General features: G+C 39.0%; 1 protein-coding gene across 1 annotated transcript in view; it reads right to left on the bottom strand.

The window, feature by feature from the left end:
• PRKG2 (protein kinase cGMP-dependent 2) overlaps positions 1 to 16,435 on the bottom strand; it is a 47,584-nt gene that overhangs the window by 13,217 nt on the left and 17,932 nt on the right. The window contains exons 3-9 of the mRNA XM_054823656.1: positions 10,545 to 10,711; positions 8,752 to 8,865; positions 5,857 to 5,962; positions 4,545 to 4,608; positions 3,156 to 3,233; positions 2,014 to 2,108; positions 1,153 to 1,221 (exon numbers count right to left, since the gene is read on the bottom strand). Of these exons, the coding sequence (XP_054679631.1) occupies positions 1,153 to 1,221; positions 2,014 to 2,108; positions 3,156 to 3,233; positions 4,545 to 4,608; positions 5,857 to 5,962; positions 8,752 to 8,865; positions 10,545 to 10,711 (693 nt within the window). The remainder of the gene's footprint in view (positions 1 to 1,152; positions 1,222 to 2,013; positions 2,109 to 3,155; positions 3,234 to 4,544; positions 4,609 to 5,856; positions 5,963 to 8,751; positions 8,866 to 10,544; positions 10,712 to 16,435) is intronic.

Here is a 16,435-nt window from a genome sequence, read left to right as displayed (position 1 = left end):
GAGGTGGGCCCGTGTGAACAGCATGAAGTTCAACAAGGACAAGTGCAAGGTCCTGCACGTGGGTCAGGGCAATCCCAAGCACAACTATAGGCTGGGCGCGGAATGGATTGAAAGCAGCCCTCAGGAGAAGGACTTGGGGGTATTGATTGATGAAAAGCTCAACATGAGCTGGCAGTGTGCGCTTGCAGCCCAGAAAGCCAGTCGTGTCCTGGGCTGCATCAAAAGAGATGTGACCAGCAGGTCGAGAGAGGTGATCCTGCCCCTCTACTCCGCTCTTGTGAGACCCTCACTGCATCCAGCTCTGGGGGCCCCAGTACAGGAGAGACATTGAGCTGTTGGAGCGAGTCCAGAGGAGGGCCACGAAGCTGATCAGAGGGATGGAGCACCTCTCCTATGAGGACAGGCTGAGAGAACTGGGGATGTTCAGCCTGGAGAAAAGAAGGCTCCGGGGAGATCTAATTGCGGCCTTCCAGTACCTGAAGGGGGCCTACAGGAAAGATGGTGAGGGACTGTTTATCAGGGAGTGCAGTGACAGGACAAGGGGTAATGTGTTTAAGCTGAAGGAGGGTCGATTGAGATTAGATGTTAGGAAGCAATTCTTTACTGTGAGGGTGGTGAGGTACTGGAACAGGTTGCCCAGAGAGGTTGTAGAGGCCTCATCGCTGGAAGTGTTTAAGGCCAGGTTGGATGAGGCTTTAGGCAACGTGGTCTAGTGGAGGTTGTCCCTGCCTGCAGCACGGGGGTTCGAACTAGATGATCTTTGAGGTCCCTTCCAACCCAAACCATTCTATGATTCTATGTACCCCTTGACAAAAGGACATCCTGAAACCAGGGACATGCAGAGGCTTTTGTTGTTCCCTGAGCCAATGAACAGCACTTAATAAATGTGAAACATCACCAACACAAGGAAGGAAAGAAAAGAATAACTCTGAAATACTCTTAAGCTTCTGTGCTCCTGCACCTTCTGTTGGCCTTTCTTCACTACGTCTTTGTCTAAAGCACAGCCACAGGTCAGTATTCTAAAAGCATAACCACTTGTTCAGCATTCACTTAAGAAAACATTGTGATTGTGCCTACAGTGAAGTCACATCTTACTGTTAACCTACTGAAAGAGGATGCAAGTCTTTCATTACACTGTACCATGATACTTACTCTCTGTCTATAACGAGGCACTCCACATTGTATTCATCTGCAATAACGTTTGCTGATCTGACATCATCACTAAGAATTGAAACAGATTAGAAGAATTCAGAAGCATATAAAAATCCTCAAAGTACCTCACACTGTACTGATAGAGTCATAGCTGCTATAGATGAAACTCCTCGAAGGCCTCTGCAGCCTGCATCTGGATTAATATTGCTGAACCAAATGCACAATTATAATATTTACTAGTCATTGTTGTCTAGCACAGTATTTTTTCCAGTTTCAATGGGGTTTGGGTCATGACTTCCTCTAGCAAATTTGGATGAGATGTAATAAGCATTACATCAGGATTTACTATTAATTTCTGAAATGATCCTCAGATATAAAACATTCCAGAGACCAAACGATCCCTACTCAATCACCCACATAAACATGTGCTATATAAGCTATTTGGCTCATAGGTCCTATCTTCTCTGTACTCCTTTTCTCTGTTTCTTACTATCATGGGCACCAGCACAGAAACAACAGCTCAATCCAGTAATGATGGAACTTATCCATGCTAGAAGTCATATAGACCCCTTCACAAGTTTTCATCACAGCTTTTACTGAAATATAAACAATAAGCAACAATGCAGAGAGGGCCAGCATTTGACTTTTTCAGGGAAAACCAAAGGTAGATGACAGTGTATACTTTCAAGTTCTCTCTGCAAAACCTGAAACATTAAGACAAATTCAATCATTGCTTTCATCTGCTGACTTTACAATCAAAACAAAGATTATATGCAAAACAGCCATGCATTGTATAATCCGACGCATAGTGATAGGTGAATTGAAATACTACACATTGTGAATCAGACAATGTGAACTAACCTGATGAGAGCCTTTTCTCCAAAGTAATCTCCTTTATGTAGATTTTTAATCAGCTGAGGCTGTGAGTGATCTGCAGTACTCTGGGTAACTATCACCTGGAAAGCACAGGAACGAAAATTTAGCAAGGTAAGTTTCAAAGTATTGCATGGTTTCCCCTTCTTTTCTGTGTATTTCATAAATGTCTTAAACTCAGTAATGCCGCAGAAAGAGTTACAAATATATATAATTACTCCCTCCTCTCAAAAATTAAAACCATCAAACATTCCCTGACACCTCTCTGATTTTTGCTGAGATGGAAAAATGAATATATTCATTATTACCCACCCCCCAACATTTTCCCCTCATACCTTTTAAAACAGAGCAAAATAAATCGCATTTTAATGAAAAACTGAAGAATACTTCAGTTCCCACAATGTGTAGGCATCATATGAGCTTTTTGTCTTCTCAGCTAAACAGATAGCCCCCAGAACATTAACTAACATTTCCCCCATCATGAAACTGTCCTTCCACTGTCGCACACATTCTCCTGATGCCCACACCTGTCAGCAAAAACCAAACCAGAATATTGCCAGACACAGACATATTTTGGAAACCTGAAACTCCTACTGGAAGTTTATTGATGAAAATTCTCCTGATTTGATTCTTTAGAGTCCTGTGTCAGCCTCCAACGTAACAGCTAATGGATTAAGGCTGCTGCCTTACTCCTCCAGGACTAACAAATGAAAGGAATAGATCCTGAGTCATGAGGCCATTCTCCATTAAACCTACAACTCCATTATTTCTTAGATATTTCACAAGTCTATGTTTTGCCCATCAGATACTGAAACATCCAGGAGAAGACATAGGATCAAATCTCTTTTACAAAAAATTGACTTTACATTTCTGCTACAGTGTCAAGAAGCTTCAGGACATACATTAATTACATTATAATTAGAACAGTGTAACTGTTCATTGTGAATGAAAATTAGGCTCCCTGAATCTCTGAAACACTGCTCCAGGCTTTTATCACAGTACTGTGAACTTAACAGCATCCCCAACAACTCTCTGCACATATTTTACTGAAGACCACACCCCTCAAGGTAGCTTTTGAAATACAGGTGTTTGTATATGTTACTTTCTAAGTTAGGTTTATTATATCTTACCTTTCCTTTTGCTATTATAAAGAAGGTATTTCCTTCTTCTCCTTCCCGAATAACATAATCTCCCTTGTCATAGTATTCCTGTTGGGGGGGCAGAGACAGACAATATTGTCCAATATATCATTAGCGTCTTTGAAAATTCTGATTACTTTGCAGAGTTCTTAATACACCTGGGTGTTCCAATGATATTCAACTCCCTATCTACTGCATATGTTGCATCCTGTAATAATTTGCAAGCATTCCACTATATAAAGCATGGTGGCCAATCTAACATCTCTTAAAGCAGCAGAACTTTATTTGTTTAAATAAATATTAACACTGGTATCATCCTTATGAAGCAGGGGAAAATGAGGAAAAAAATATCAAAAGCTCTTAAAAGAGTTCTAAATCAAAACCCCATTTCCAAAAGTAATTTTGGGCTTGACACCTCAGTGGGAATACCTAAATCATCTATTGCAAGCTACCAAAGCACCAACTTTTCTGTCTCTGCTAAGGAACCTTGCCTTCATTACCCAATTGTTTAACTTTCAATCAAGCATTTTTTCCATGCTAACTTTCAACTTTGTGATCTATTCCTCTTAAACAACAACAACCCCATTTTTTTTCTCCTCTGAGTGTTTCCTAAAAGTTCTCCCTTGCCAGGAATTCCTCCCCAAAATGTCACTTCTTATGACACTGCTGTGCTAAGGCCATTTGTCATTCCACATAATCAACACTCTGATCTCCTCATCCCCTTGTGCCATGCATTGCTCTTTCTGCCTCCTCCAACTTGGGACTGAAGCTTAGTTTCTGAGGGACTTTTGTTTTCCATCTGCAGAACTGTTCCAAGACTGGGGTTCCTACAGACCTTCTCTATACAGAAAGCTACAAATAGCTACCACTGCTCTTGGAAAACATCACAGCTATGACTATATATCAAGCCTTTACCTCCAAAGGCTGCTGGCAGATGCAGCCCTAAAATACACAGATATTTGTCTGGTTTCATATGTTGAAGTCCTAAGGCCTTTTTCCCCTTATATTTTGCAGTGTATGTGGTCCAAGGCTTATGAAAGCATTACATATCCATGTTGCAAACAGGTAAAATGTGATTACCAAAAAAGAGTCAGAGACTTGGACAGCAACTTTGCGCTTAATCTTAATGAAGGCTAGATTATAGATCCTCTTACCTACTTGCTTGACTCCTTCAATGCTAAAGATATAACTTACTTTATGCCACTAAATGTTATCATTTGCTGCCAAACCAGAATTCCACTCTGACCACTCCAAAACCACTGTCATATTATAAAAAGGCCAAAAAAGCTTGGTTGTTTTTTTGTTTTGTTTTTACTAATTTATTCTTGTTATTTTAAAAGCTTACTGAACACTATTTAGAAAAACTTAACAGTATCTTACCACCTCCAGGCAGTCCATGATCTTGGTTAATTTATCCTCAGGTAAGTTTTTCAGCAGGGACACACTTCCAGAAACCAAAAATGCAAAACAAAAAAAAAAAAACCAAAGTAGCTATCATTAACACTTTTTTCATTATCTCTTCTCATCTATACAATTTGTACAACCACATTTTATAACTAGCTAAACTGATGGTGCTATAAAAACCACTTAATATAAAACTAAATCTTAATTTGGAAGATTTAAGCATTCTCATCTTGTTTTTTAGATAAACAGAACTTGCACATCCTACAACTTAGAAATGTGGCAAACTGATCAGTTTGTAAATCAACTTTGTATTTCAGTGGGGGAAAAAACTCTAGCGGGCACATAGAATAATTTCAAAATTCAGTCATACGTAATCCATTAATTGCAAACCAAGACATTATAGTAATCCAATAATATATTTTCAAATGCACTGCAGAGTCTGCAAAATCAGAAAAAGGTAACGACTTCAGTACGACTTGTACAACTAGAGAATCCAACTACAGTGATGACTTAGTGAGTTTACTGGTAAGAATGAAAAAACTTCCCATCCTGAGCATTCAGACTTGTAAAAGTTAGGAAATGATAAAGCTCTAGCTACTCAGGCTCAGCAAGGAAGTATTTATAGAAATCAAAGATGGACATGGATGCAAAAATACGCAAGACACTCTATGCATTGCCAGGCTTGAGATCTCGATTTGAAGCCGTAACAGAATGGTCATTCTTTGTTAAAGAAAGAAAATATGACATCAGCTAATTATGTTTTGGAACCTCTAATTTGACCTTCTTCCTAAGAAAAAACAGAGTACAACTCTCAGTGTTCCCTGCAGGAGAGAGACTTATTTTACTCTCTGCAGATGTAGTAATTTATGTTGGAATTAGTTCACAAATTGAGAGACATGCAGTTCTCATATTCAAGTCTCCAAGGGATGAGGAATATTCCTTAATCTACTGCAGCAGCAAATTAACTTCTAGTTGGAGGATTTATTTAACTCTATTTAATATATTGTTTTAACTTCTAGACATGTAACCTTCCTATACATTTGTTCCATTACTTAAAAGCATTCAAGCACCTATTGCTGTTTCTTAATGTAATACAGAACAAAAACAATAAAAATGAGAAAAATGATTTTGTGAATCCTAAAAAATCAAAAGCGGTAAATATTCAGGTTTCTGAGGCCTTTTGCATTAAGAGCGTCTCTTTCTCTCTTTATAAGACAGGTGCAGTATTGTTGTGCACCTTAGGAAGTAGCCCAAACCAGTCTTACAAATAGAAATGCGTTATATTTACCTTCTAAGGAAGGTTCTGTATTGCTCTTGTCTTGTTTGTGCTGTCACTCTCATGATATTTTGGAACACTTCTCTGTCCAATGCCCATGTTTTAACATTGGTGATTGCTTTAAGAAAACAAAACCCAACAATATCCACAATGTTTCCGAATGATTGATGGGAAGATATTACAATATCAGGTCATGGAACAAGACAGACTAGCTCTTCCAAAATGCCCAAAGCCAAATTTTAAAATATCCAGCACCTATTGCAGTCGGACTTTTAAAAGAATTCAGCTCCCACTTAAACAATGCTCACTAAAGGAAGGTATAGATTTCCAAATGCTCCATGGACCACTTTCCATGCAACTCCACAGGCTGAGTAACCTTGAAAATGTAGCCATTTACTATTACCGCAAACAGAGCTGAACGCTTGTGAAAATCTACTCTTAATCATGGACAGTCATTACACTCAGAAGCTGCAATGTAATCTGCAAAGGAGCTGATTTGAAAGAAACAAAAACTCCACTGATGTTTTTCAAAACTTATGAGGTAAATGTTGAATACTATGGCTTCAATCCATCTCTAATTCACATTACATGCAAATGTTTGAGAGCTATGCAATAAGATAGAAATAACAGAGGTCAAGAAACAGCATTTCATTTCATTTCATTTCATTTCATTTCACCCTATGATCCTCACACAGTTTTCCTCCAATGTAGCCATTTTATAAGGCGATAAAGGGTGATCAAAACATTATTATCTTTTGAAAGGTAATCAAAATATTAATACAGTAAGCATGCATAAGATCCAGCATCAAAGATGCAAACCACTAAGCAGCCTCTGTGTGCAATCATTGACACAACAGAACATATTGCACTTTTTATTTTTTTAAGCAAAATAAGGTGATTCTATTTAATTTAATATCTTTTTTAAAAAGATGCCACACCATATTCAGCAGTTTTCCTGCTGTCATAAGAAGGAACAAAACTGTTTTCTCTGGCATAAAGAAAAGCTAAGAAAGAAAAAAATTAGAGCAATTTATTTCCTAAATTTGTCACAAATAGAATCATTTTTATAGGAAATAAACATTCCAGGTTTAAAATGATGCACAGTTATTGGTCTTTGTACTTAACCCTGATATACACATATGCTGTTAATGGCTATTTATCAAAACAGCTCAAAAATATTTTTGGATGCTGGGAGAACAAAGTTATTGCTTTAGTTTTGTTTTTCTCCTGAATAACATCTTTAACACTTCCAGGGATGGGGCCTCCACAACCTCTCTGGGCAACCTGTTCCAGTACATCACCACTCTAACAGTAAAGAATTTCTTCCTAACATCTAATCTAAATCTACCTTCTTTTAGTTTCAACCCATTACCCCTTGTCCTATCACTACACTCCCTGATGAACAGTCCCTCTCCATCTTTCCTGTAGGCCCTTCACTTACCAGTTTTCAAAGACTGCAGGTAAAAGGTGTCAAGCATCAAGAAAGGGTTTTCACATATGTATTTACTAGTCATGCTCAGTTATGGCATTGTACTGCTCTTCTGCCACAACAATCACAGGAAAGCTACTGGGGAGGGGCAGGTTTCTGCAGTGATTTTAAGTATTCAAACACTCTTTCTTGTCCATAATTGGACAATTCTTGTCCTACCTCAAAACCAATTAATGTTAAAAAAGGTCTAAAGCAGCATGACATCTTACTATGCCGAAACACTACTTTGTAAAGCTAATACTATACAGCAGGCAAAAAAGTAAAATAGGGAACATATTCAAGTAGAACAGTGTGCTAGTAAGAAAAGTAATTACATTATTGATGCTGTTCTGTTTATCAGGCAGCAACAAAAACAGATTACATGTAATAACTTCCATCTGCACAGCCAGCAGTGATTAAGTGCTTAAAATGGGTGCAGGAAGAAAGACCAGAAGCTTTTGAAGTAAACAACTTCTTGGTTTATTTAATTTGCTCGTTTTTAAATCAACATGAGCTCTTCATACTTACTGGTGATTCAAAGTTCCTGCAGATTTAGATAAGAACAGAAATTAGCCTTCAAACACAAGTAATATTTATGGAATGGTGAAGAGTGGAAAAATGATGAATTTAATCATATTTGGTGACTTGCTGGTTGTCACAGAATAATTATGGCAGGTTAGAAAAGGAATCAAGTGGTACTTAATGGATGAATACACAGTCTTACGCAGAAAGAGGGATATTTGTATCACACCAACACTCAACAACTCTATTCTGGTTAGCCCATAAACACAAAGCAAGAGTCAGTATTTGCCTCAGAGATGCAACACATCTCACCTAGAGGTTTCATCTCTCCCACTACCACATTTGAGATCAAACTCAAATCTTCTCCCAAGGGCCAGTTGCAAATGCCAGGTGCAAATGGATCTTGACAGGACTCAGTAACTTAATGACATAGAACTAAAAGAAGTACAAAAGCAAGTAATTCCTACTTATTTTATTTCTTGTTGAATTAGGTTTTATCTGCTCTATTAAAACCACCATGGTTCTAATATCTTCTTAAACTCACTGTAATTTGAGCCTCAGAGTTGCATTTGACACAAGAATGTAAGAGCCAAAGACCATTGCTGCTACTTAATCATTCAACGTAATTCTTCCTTAGCAGTTAGTTTGGTACAGATCTGGCTAACCAGCATACTTTGGAGATGCCTAATTGCTTATCAAAGGTCATGCTAGTGATGGAATTATATTCACAGCATAGTACTATTAGAGTTTCCAAGCAGAAAGAACTCAAAGAAGGAAACATAATCTTACTGTAGATAATCAGAACATGCAGACATCTATTAAATTAAAACTTCAAAGAAAATCTGGATATAACAGGGACCTCACCAAAGTATGTAGTTTTCATTTTGAGCAACATTGTTATAATAAACCTTAGGTACCTTTCACAGAGGCTGTTCGTGTGCAGTTGTATAAAATGGCTAGTTCACCAAATGCTGTCCACACAGGTATTGAGGAGAGTAGTTTATTCTGCTGAAAGACTTCCAGACTGCCCTCTGTCAAAAATCATCAGGATAATAGGTATTAAAACTGAGCTCAACTGCACAGAGTCAATAGAAAAAAAATCAATATATTTCTGACTTCACCACTCCCTGGAACACAGGAATGGGAGCAGTGATGCAAACGGTGCTTTGAAACACAAGTACAAACCAATAGAGATTTTATTTTTTTTAAAAAACGTATTGCTAATCTACAAATCTGCTTTGGAAGGGAGGGAAAGCTGACAGAAACTTTCCAACACAAAAAAGGCCATGAAACAGGGGTGTTCTAAATCCTGATGGGATAAACCCTTGCTACAAGTCAGTACTGGTTCAGCTAGCCTAGTGTGGTGTAGACAAACAAATCTTAAAATAGTGATCACAGGAGAAATTACTCATGAGGTTTGTCAGTTCGTACACATATATGCATATATACGTGCAGAATACAAAGGAGAGTGCAGAAAAACGGAAAGTACATTAAATCTTCCTTTAAGAAATTGTTGTTGAGCCTTACTACAAACTTAGCAAAAGTCAAAGAAAGTCTGAATTTCTTCATAGGTTACAGCCCCAAAAAAATTTCCCTAAAACATGTTCTGAAAGTTTGGCCCTCTTCTCTCCAAGACACCCACTGACTCCTCAAAAAAGATCTAATGTGCCAGAAAAATTTTTAGGTGCACAACTTCTTCCTCATATTTCATCTGTTTTTCAGAATCTTATCATTTTGTCTAGCAAGAATACGGCTATTCGTTACAAATTCTGCCTCCTCTTTCTCCTTGCACCATCTATGTTATCCTAACACAGCTACCATCAGTTTTTCAAACCAATCCATCCATATGAAGACAGAAGACAGAAGATGGGCTTTCCAACATATAACAATATGCTCCTGGCTTAAATATTCCTGCCTCAACAGAACATACTCCTTATAGCATGAGCTCTAATTCATGGGCCTTCTACTGGTCCAGAATTGAAGTAGTATGCAAATTAACACAAATACTGATTTTTTTTTTTTAATGGTGAGATGATGAAAGAGATTATTGCTGCTAGGAGCAACTTTCAGGTGTTAAACTTGGACTCCACTATGGCTGATGTGTAATTTGAGATTTGAGTGTAAGCACAGTAGCAGTCTGCACAGATGACTGCAGTGAGATTACTTCAATCCTCTTGGCATTATTTTAGAAAAGTATTCTTATCCTAAAGCTTGTTTTTGGTTTTGCTAGGGCTTTTCCCCAGAAAAAACAAGGAGCTGTTTAAAAAAAAAAAAGTCTAAGCTTTGAGAACAGTAAACTCAGACCTCATCTCTCAATTTCCCATACACAGAAAACTGATATAAGCTCTCACGAATGTTGAAAAGTAAGTTTATTTCAGAAGTGGCATCACCATTAACAGTTTTCTGTATTTTTAAATTATACCTGCTCTTCCTTTGGAGAAGAAAGGGTTGGCTGTACCTGTGCCTACAACAGAAATTATTTGCTGGCCTCTAGGCTTTCAGAAATGAAAGAGGTCATGAAATAGTATTAAATCAAGGTTCAAGTTTCTAAGGTGCTTTTTGTTTCATAAAAGTCACAGGTAAAATTTGCATTGCCCTCAGCAGGGCCAGTATAAATGATTGAAGAGCACAATTGTGGTTTTCTGCAAAGACTTCTAAATTACTTTGCTGTTTCTTGCACTTGTGTGTTGTACAAGTAAGCGGTATTCACCTTTGAGCACAAAAATGTGATTGCCTGGCTCTCCCTGTCTGATGACGTAACTCCCTTGCTGGAAAGTCCTTTCATACATACATTCCACCATATCTCGGATCTGGTGAGGCTCCAGTCTCTTCAAGAATTGATTTTTATTCAGGGCATCTGTGATAAGCTTCTTCTCACTGGTTTCAAACAAAAAAACAAAGTTTAAAAGATCCAATATGGTTGGGGTATATTATTCACCAGGCATTCATTCCTCTCAAGATGTTTCCTCACATTTCTAACACTTACATGACCAGTACTACTCACAAAAGTTAGAATCCTTGCAATTGATATGCATCGCATTAGCTGTGCCACACTGTGGCCCTCTCCTCCCGTGTGACCCTGCCTGCAGAAAGCATCAGGTTAGATGTAAAAAGGCTCCCAGTAGAAGACATGCTCCTCAGAAAGTTTTGCAGTTCCTCACCATATTCTTTTCCCATTGCCTGACTAAGGTATATAGCCTTGCTTATCTGAAAGAAAGAAATGTGAGAGGTATGTCTTCACATACCACTGCCTGTATAGGAATGACAACTTGTTATAAAATCAGGTCCACTCTTCTAACATTCGAATACATTTTTTTTAATATCCAGCAAAAACACAACACCTATTATAGTAATAAGGTTAAAGCCAACATTGGTGGTACTAAGACCTCATCAAGAGTTTCTCCTTTGTGGTGAGGAAAGATGCAAGGAAAGAAAAGAATGCAAAAACATGATTAACAGGTGTTGCTGTTAGCACAACGTTAGAATACATTGGTGGTGGGAGAAACGAAGCAAGTTGTAAATGAATGTGATTAAAAAACTGAGTACAGATAACTACCCTTGCACCTGCAAAATAATATTGATCCTGTGGCATGCCCTGATCATAGCCATTAAGCAAATTTATGATCTGGACATGATCACATGGCCAGCTTGCAAAGTACCTGTTGAACATTGTCCCAAAATTCACAAAGCAAGTCCAGGATGCAGGAGAGGTGGAGGTGGAGAGTTAGTGCTGATCCCTCCCATACCACTCTGCTGTGCCCAATTCCTTTGCACAGATGACAACAAACAGCATAAATGCTCCTACCTCAGTAAAAATCCTGTAGCAGTCTGCTCATGTGGGATGCCAAATATACTCTGTCTCCTTAAGAATGAGCAGACATGAAAGAATCTTTCCAAAGTGAGCCCTTTCCTCTACTGCTTTTAGGAATTTTTAGGGTATAATCAGAAGTAAAAATATAAGACAAGGGCTTGTGGATATCGGTATGCAGCCATTAATGCTGACCTCTTTGCTTTCTGAAATTCAGCATTCAGGGAAATAAACATATTCTATTTCACTTTGGTGATCCTATAGCAAACTACAGGAATCCCAAATTATTTCGTTAAAAAGTCTTTGGAAAAGCTTCAGTGTGTCAGTAAAAGTCTGACAAAAGGCAGGTGAAGTAGGCACATTGGTGATCAAGGACTAGCCTGTCAGGGCCCTGAGGGCAGTAATAGGCCTTAACTACCCTGATCGGCCTCATTTGGGACCACCAATGGCCATCCTCTGGCCATTGGCCTGTATACTCCATCTAAGCTCAGGTCTGGGCATTCAATTCTTGCCTGAGTTGTTATAGAAATAATTGATTTTGGTTTCATCTTCTGGATGGGTATTGGCCCAAATATTGTAAGCACTTTGTTTCTGTCTCTTGGTTAGAGCTTGCATCTGATTGATTTCTTCTTCTGTGGGACTCCTGGTGGACCCTGTTATCACCATCCTGCTCTGCCTACTCTGTCCAGACCTTGTGGGATGGTGCCCTGGTTAGTGAGGGCATTGTCTGTGCTGTAGTCACATCCAGGTCACTTACTCTTGTGGAGCAACTGTGAGACAGAGCCTCTGCATCACTTCCTGCAGTAGTAAATACATATAAATGGATGAGTTGTAAAGACAAGAACAATCTATTTGAGCTGTTGGTGGAAAAGCCCAGTGGTTGGCTTTTAAGAAGAAGAAAATGTGGAAAAATCAACTGTGGATGAATCCACTAATAATGACTAACTAACTGAGACAAAGCTGGCTATACATACGTACTGGGCAATCTATGAGTTCTGATTAACTTGCATATGTTCTGGGTCAAGTGTTTCCTATAAAGCAGTGCCTTGAATCCATGCCAGAAATGAATGCAATTAAATAACTGATGGAGCTTTTATGGACCTACTGAGTAATTTTCCTTTACTGCTGAAATGACTGCCTTTAAGTCCCCATGTTCCTAATGTGCATGTGTAAGGAAGCTACATAACAAAATAAACACCCTAACAGCTTTCTGTGGCATTTAAGGCTCACTCTTGCTTGTATTCATGAAACAATGCAAGGTTATCATCAAAACTAGGTTATGTAGGAAAATCTCCTGAGGAAAATCCAGGAAGGAACAATCAGTTAAGGCAAGTAAGTAGACTTACAATGTTACTAGCCATATAATGACTAAAAATAAGTAAGAGTAATGAGATGAGAAGAAAAATAAAATCAAGTACCTATGGTGAGGATTGTGTTTAGAAATAGAGATCATAACTTAGCTTCTGCTGAAAGCAACAGAGTTATTAGAATATAAGCTCTAACTTCGTTTTCTGCTAAAAACAACCTTGCTTATTTAATTCACCCTGGCCTGCATCATGTATACAATACTGCAATAAAAAACAGTAATGGCTCATAAACTGATACTTAAAAGGAGCACTAAAGCTTCCAGAACTACAGAATAGGAGACTATGCTGTTTTCAGAAAGTGCAGCTGGCCACAGAACGAAGGACACATGAGTATCATAACCATGGCTCAGTCTCTTGAATCAGCTGCTTGCTCATTTCATGGATACCCAGCATGGTATCTAACAGTTTTCTCTCTGTTGTTTTCCTCAGCTTCTCCTGCACCACTTCTGAGAACTGCTGCTGGAAATAACTAGAAGTCCTGAAAGGACAGAAGACATTTAATCCTGTACTTGTGCCAGTCACCCTCCTGATGAATACTCCTAAAAGGCTAAAAAGGGGTTGCACAGCTCCACACAACTGTTCTGGTAGTGAAGAGTCCTGGTCCCATCGCTAGTAGGATTTTCTTCACCACCCGGGGCCAGCTTTGCCATAGCATCCTTCTCCAGGCTTTGTTCCTCTGCTGTTAGCTCTTGTGGAAATGTTCCCCCTGCCCCTTTCAATACATTCCCAGTCAACCCCTAGAAATACACTTGACACTCTGAGAAGGGCTTTTTGGGAACAGGATTGGGAATTTACTCCCATCATAAGATAGATGTCATCTCACAGGTAAAAGGGTACAACATATACTTTGCAGAGCCATATATATCTCTCTTAATAAATATATATCCCTCTTAATATACTTTTCTTCTACTAATGAGAGATTTTTGGTTATCTGCTGGCATTGCCTGGTAAAAGACATCAATGTCAACTGTGAAGATAGTTCTTCCCCAACCAGTAACAGCTGGTAACAAAACTGGGTCATGATCCTGAGCCCATAATGGGAAGAAACCTGATATTGGCAGCTTAAATGCTGCTGATGGTGATAGCATGCTCTGGAAGGACTCAGAAAAATGGAGAACTAAGTCCTACAGACACTGAGACACCTAGATTCTCAACACTGCGAAGGATAAAAGATTAAAAAAATTTCCATTTGAAAGACTTGTTTGACAGATCTGCTTTCACATACCATGTTCAAACTCTAAATTCTTCAGGCTTTAGTTAAATTTTCAATGCTCAAACTCCCATTAAGGAAAAACTCATATTTTTGGAAACTAAGATGGAATTATCCGACTAGCTCAAGAGATGAAATATATACATGAGAAAACATCCACTCATACGGGATAGATAAGAACCATTGGAAGCTTCTAAAACTTTCATTAAAATCATTCATGCCGAGATACTCCAAACAAAAGTATGGCAACGTAAAACCCTGCTAAATGAATAGCATAAAATTGTGCCATTTGTTTTACAAACGTTTCTAAAATGGACTGGTAACATTCTGGACTCAATGCAAATTCAAGAGCATAGCATGGAGCTTCCCTTCCTTCTGAAATATCTCCTTTCACAACTGCGTAGCAACACTGTGCAATTGTCTTATGCAGAAGTGGGGCTGCATTCAGTCCTCTCTCTCTGTAAAGGGGAGGCAGCTACTTATATAGCAACTCTAAACACTTCCACAGACACTGTTAGGCTAAAGGATGAGTATTTTTAACTACAGTGGACAGAATTCTGTAGACAGGGAAGGTTAGATGTTGTCCTTACACGTATGCCAACTGTCTGAATTTGACCTACTACAGCAGTATTTACAGCCCAGGTAAGGAAAGCAAATGTTTGCATCTTCCAACATTTGGTTGTCTCAATAGCAAGGTGATGGTGGCTTAAACAAGTGCATGTGTATCACAGGCTTATCTGAGAGGCACAGAAGTGCTATGTCTAAAACAGTTTTGTGGTGGGTTTTTTTGCATTTGTTTCCTTTCAAAGTATTTGGAAGATCAAATGATACTTTGGCCTCTATTGTGTCAAAAGATATATCTGCCCCCACCCCAGAATTCTGAGCAAGATCTTTCACTATTACTTGATTTGTTGGAGGAAGCATCTGCTGTGGGATGGAGAAGAGAATCGCAAGAAAAAGGTAAAACTTGTCGGTTGGAATAAGGACAGTTTAATAGCATAGCAAAGGAAGAGGAAAATAACAACCACAATACTAATAAAAGTGGGTGATACACAATGCAATTTGCTCACCACTCAGTATCCAATGCCTAGCCCATTCCCAAGCAGTGACTCCTCCTCCCCAGCCAGGCCCACGCCCTTTACATACTGAGCATGATGTCATATGGTATCAAATATCCCTTTGGCTAGTTTGGGTCAGCTATCCTGGCTGTGTCCCCTCCCAGCTTCTTTTGAAAATTAACTCTATCCCTCCTAAAACCAGGACATCATCCACCCCTTACTTCATACCATCTACGTCATGCCCAGATCCTACACTATCCCATTAATCACCATCACTTTTCCTATCTTTGATATACATATATACAGATGTATATATAGATATCATTCTGTTAGTCTATGGGCCATCCCTCTAAAATGTCTGTTGAGTTCATTTAAGCCATGACTTTGGGCTCCATCTGTCATAACCATCTTTAAGGGCAGGAGAGATGATGTGTGGTATTGGATTGTTGCATGCTGCATTCGGACTTCACAGCTGCTGTATCTGATGTGGCCTGTGCCAATGGTTTACAAGCTCAAGATGTCAATTTCAAGGAGGCTGCTGGGCGCCGGTTGCTAAAGGCAGTTCTAGTTCCATCACGACTGCACTTCTCTTGGTTTCATTAAAGTTCATTCTTCATTAATTTGGGTGATTCTTACTGTAATACCACTGATGAGGCATACAGGAATTTTAGTAGGGGTGACGTACAATGGCAGGGTTATTTAGCAATTATCATCCTACAATTTAATTTATTGGCTATACTCACCTAAAATCAAAACCCCTTGAGGGACATCAGACACATCGGACTTGCCCATCCTTCTGCAAGTGCACCCAGGTCCTTGAGCAAAAGCAGTCCCACAGATGGCTTTACCTTTGTTCAAAGCAGTGCTAACCCAGACTGTCTTCCACAATGTATTCTTCATGCGCGCTACAGGGACTTTATCTCCTTCTACAGTATGTGGAAGCTTTAATTGGGCAGGGCCAGCTCGATTGCTAGACCCCCTAGTGTTAACTAACCAGGTGGCCTTTGCTAAATGTGTATCCCAATGTTTGAAGGTCCCACCACCCATTGCTCTCAGTGTAGTCTTTAGCAGTCCATTGTATTGTTCAATTTTCCTGGAGGTTGGTGCATGATAGGGGATGGGATACACCCACTCAATGCACTGCTCTTTGGCCCAGGT

This window comes from Grus americana, chromosome 4, assembly GCF_028858705.1.
Source record: "Grus americana isolate bGruAme1 chromosome 4, bGruAme1.mat, whole genome shotgun sequence".
Lineage (NCBI taxonomy): Eukaryota > Metazoa > Chordata > Aves > Gruiformes > Gruidae > Grus > Grus americana.
The sequence above is the reverse complement of the archived record's forward strand: the minus strand, read 5'-3'. Positions and strand labels throughout refer to the sequence as shown.